Genomic DNA, 2,614 nt, shown 5'->3' with positions numbered 1-2,614 from the left:
AAAAAAAAAAAAAAAAAAAAAAAAAGGAACTGCTCTGAGTACTGATTTTCTTTGTTTCTTTTTTGAGACAGGGCCTCACTCTGTCACCCAGAGTGGAGTGTGGTGGCACGATCTGGCTCGCTGCTACCTCTGCCTCCCAGGTTCAGGTGATTCTCCCGCCTCAGCCTCCTGAGTAGCTGGAACTACAAGCAGTTATTTGAGGCAGGATGACCTAGAAGTGTTACCCTATGCTTTGCTAATTTTTAAACAATTTTTTTTTGTAGTGTCAGAGACAGAGTATTGCTATGTTGCCCAAGCTGAGCTCAAACTGCTGGACTCAAGTAATCCTCCCACCTTGGCCTCCCAAAATTTTAGGATTACAAGTGTAAGTCACTGTGTCCGGCTGAGGTCACAAATAAAATTATTTTAGCAAGCAGACAAATTTGCGAACACAGAATCTGTGGGTCAAATGTGTGCAAGCTTCCCTGGGCCTCCCTGACTGAACTGTGGACCAAGCAGAAGGGACAGAGGGGCTCAACACATGTCCCTCACCAGAGCAGCCCCCCACATCCCTACTCAGTCATGCTCCAACCAGCTCCCTCCTCCTGGGTCTTCAGAGCACTCCCTGTGGTCCTGAGCTCAGAGAGCGGGCCACAACAAGCACAAGAAGCCCAGCCTGCACCCCGCGTACCTCTGCGCTGTCGCCCCTCCTCCTCCGCCCTGCACCCCTGGTCCTCTGTCCAGTGCCCCGTGCCCCTACCATGTTCCTCTGCACCCCACATACCTCCGCCCGGGCAGGCCGCTCTCAGTCTGGCTGTTTCCCCCGCCTCCCCCGACCTGCTGCATCTTGGACCTCTCGATGTGCTCCACATAGGTCTGTATCATCTGCAAGGAAAGAAGCGCCTGCATGTACGCTGCCACCCGCGGCTCCCTCCCTCCCCTCTCTAACCTGCGAGGCTTTTCTGGCTGCTGTGTGTTGGCAGAAATCAAGACAAAGTCCTGGGGGGGAATCTAACCAGCCTGGGGCCGACAGCCTTCAAGCCTGGCAGCAAATGCCAGAAAAGGGACCCACTAGGGAAGAAAACCATGGTCCACACCGGTCGCAGGCATCAGGCCGTGGCTCTCTCCCGAACCCTCGCGTCCGTGCTTGCCCCTGGGCTAGAGGTCGGTGTCCGCCAGGGTGCCCACCTCTGTGTGCCGCTGGTGGAGCGCGTTGTACTCCTTCTTCATCTCCGACTCCCGCTCCTCCAACCGGGAAACTAGAAAACACAACCCCCGTCTGAACCGCACAGGCCACTTCATGGACTCAACTTCTCTGGGTTGTAACCACAGAGGGAGAGGGTTCCAGGACACGCTGGAGCTCTGGGGCCCGGGGCAACCAGAGGCAGCCCCACAAGTACAAGACTGTCTGAGGGCTGTGCGTGCTGCGCTATTGGACTCAACTCTGCTGGGAATTAAAGATGAAGGTGGGGAAACCCGCAGGCGCTCTCTGCGCTAAAGTTGGCCAGGAGCTTGAGATGGGGGCAAAACCGAGGCATGCCGGGCACAGGCAACAGGTGCACAAGAAGCTCGTGGGAGGAGGCAAGATTCAAAGTGAGTAACCTCCACAACAGATCAAAGGGATGTGCCTGGCAGAACAAGCAGCAGGGTCCCTCACACATGCCAAGGGCTGGAGAGACCAATCATGACCATGCCCCTTCTGGGTAGACAGTCATGTCTCCCTTAAACGGGAGACCCCGGTGATACCAACACAGTCCCCTGTGGCCCCCGACGTGCTCTGCCCAAGGGACACAGAAGCAGCATGATGGGCCGATGGGCAGCCGCAGCCAGGGGACCCCACTCTGTGTCCTGCTGATGGAGCACACGTGCCACTGGCACGATGCCCACCTCCATGGCTCTATCCTGCAGCCCACCAAGGAGGAGGGCTGACACAGTGTGGCGAGGTGAGAGACAGCCCCAGGGAGCTTGCGGCCGGGACTCAACTGCCTCGGTGCTCCACCAGCTTGTGCTTTGTCCTTGGCGTGGGGCCCTCCCCTTCTCCCTGGCTTTCTGGCGTCTGTTTGGAAGTGACTTACAGATTCTGTGGCTCAGTATCTCACCCTGGCCTATGTCATCCTGCGCTGTGGCCTGGGGAGTAGCTGGCTTGGCACATCCTTGGAGGCCTTGTCTGCCTAGGCTGTGCGCCTGCATCTCTACCACGCACCCAGGGAGGCTGCCCTGCCAGTGTGGGGATCCCACCCCGAGAAGTAGCACAGGCATCAGCGCGAAGCCATCAGTCTGGTCTTACCTAAGGAGCTTGAGGTGCTTACACACATCACACCTACACAGCACCCGACATGTATGACTTACAGATGCTGCACCTGACATACATGTACAGACATTGCATGCAACACAGGACAGACAACACCCAACACATGTGACTCACAGATGCTGCACGCAGCACACATGACTCACAGACACAACACCCAACACATGTGACTCACAGACGCTGCACGCGGCACCGACTCACAGATACTGCACATGGTACACGTGACTCACACGCCACACGCGGCACACGTGACTCACAGACGCCACACGGCACCGACTCACAGATGCCGCACACGGCACCGACTCACAGACGCTGCACGCAGTACAC

At 57.1% G+C, this 2,614-nt stretch overlaps 1 protein-coding gene across 16 annotated transcripts in view; it reads right to left on the bottom strand.

The window, feature by feature from the left end:
* The window catches only part of MAPK8IP3 (mitogen-activated protein kinase 8 interacting protein 3), a 60,408-nt gene that overhangs the window by 36,901 nt on the left and 20,893 nt on the right, over window positions 1–2,614 (bottom strand). For all 16 annotated transcript variants that reach the window (XM_017511173.1, XM_017511178.1, XM_017511175.1 and 13 more), the window contains exons 3-4: window positions 1,168–1,238; window positions 764–864 (exon numbers count right to left, since the gene is read on the bottom strand). In XM_017511173.1, coding sequence (XP_017366662.1) covers window positions 764–864; window positions 1,168–1,238 — 172 coding nt within the window. The remainder of the gene's footprint in view (window positions 1–763; window positions 865–1,167; window positions 1,239–2,614) is intronic.

This window comes from Cebus imitator, unplaced genomic scaffold (assembly GCF_001604975.1).
Source record: "Cebus imitator isolate Cc_AM_T3 unplaced genomic scaffold, Cebus_imitator-1.0 Scaffold444, whole genome shotgun sequence".
Lineage (NCBI taxonomy): Eukaryota > Metazoa > Chordata > Mammalia > Primates > Cebidae > Cebus > Cebus imitator.
The sequence above is the reverse complement of the archived record's forward strand: the minus strand, read 5'-3'. Positions and strand labels throughout refer to the sequence as shown.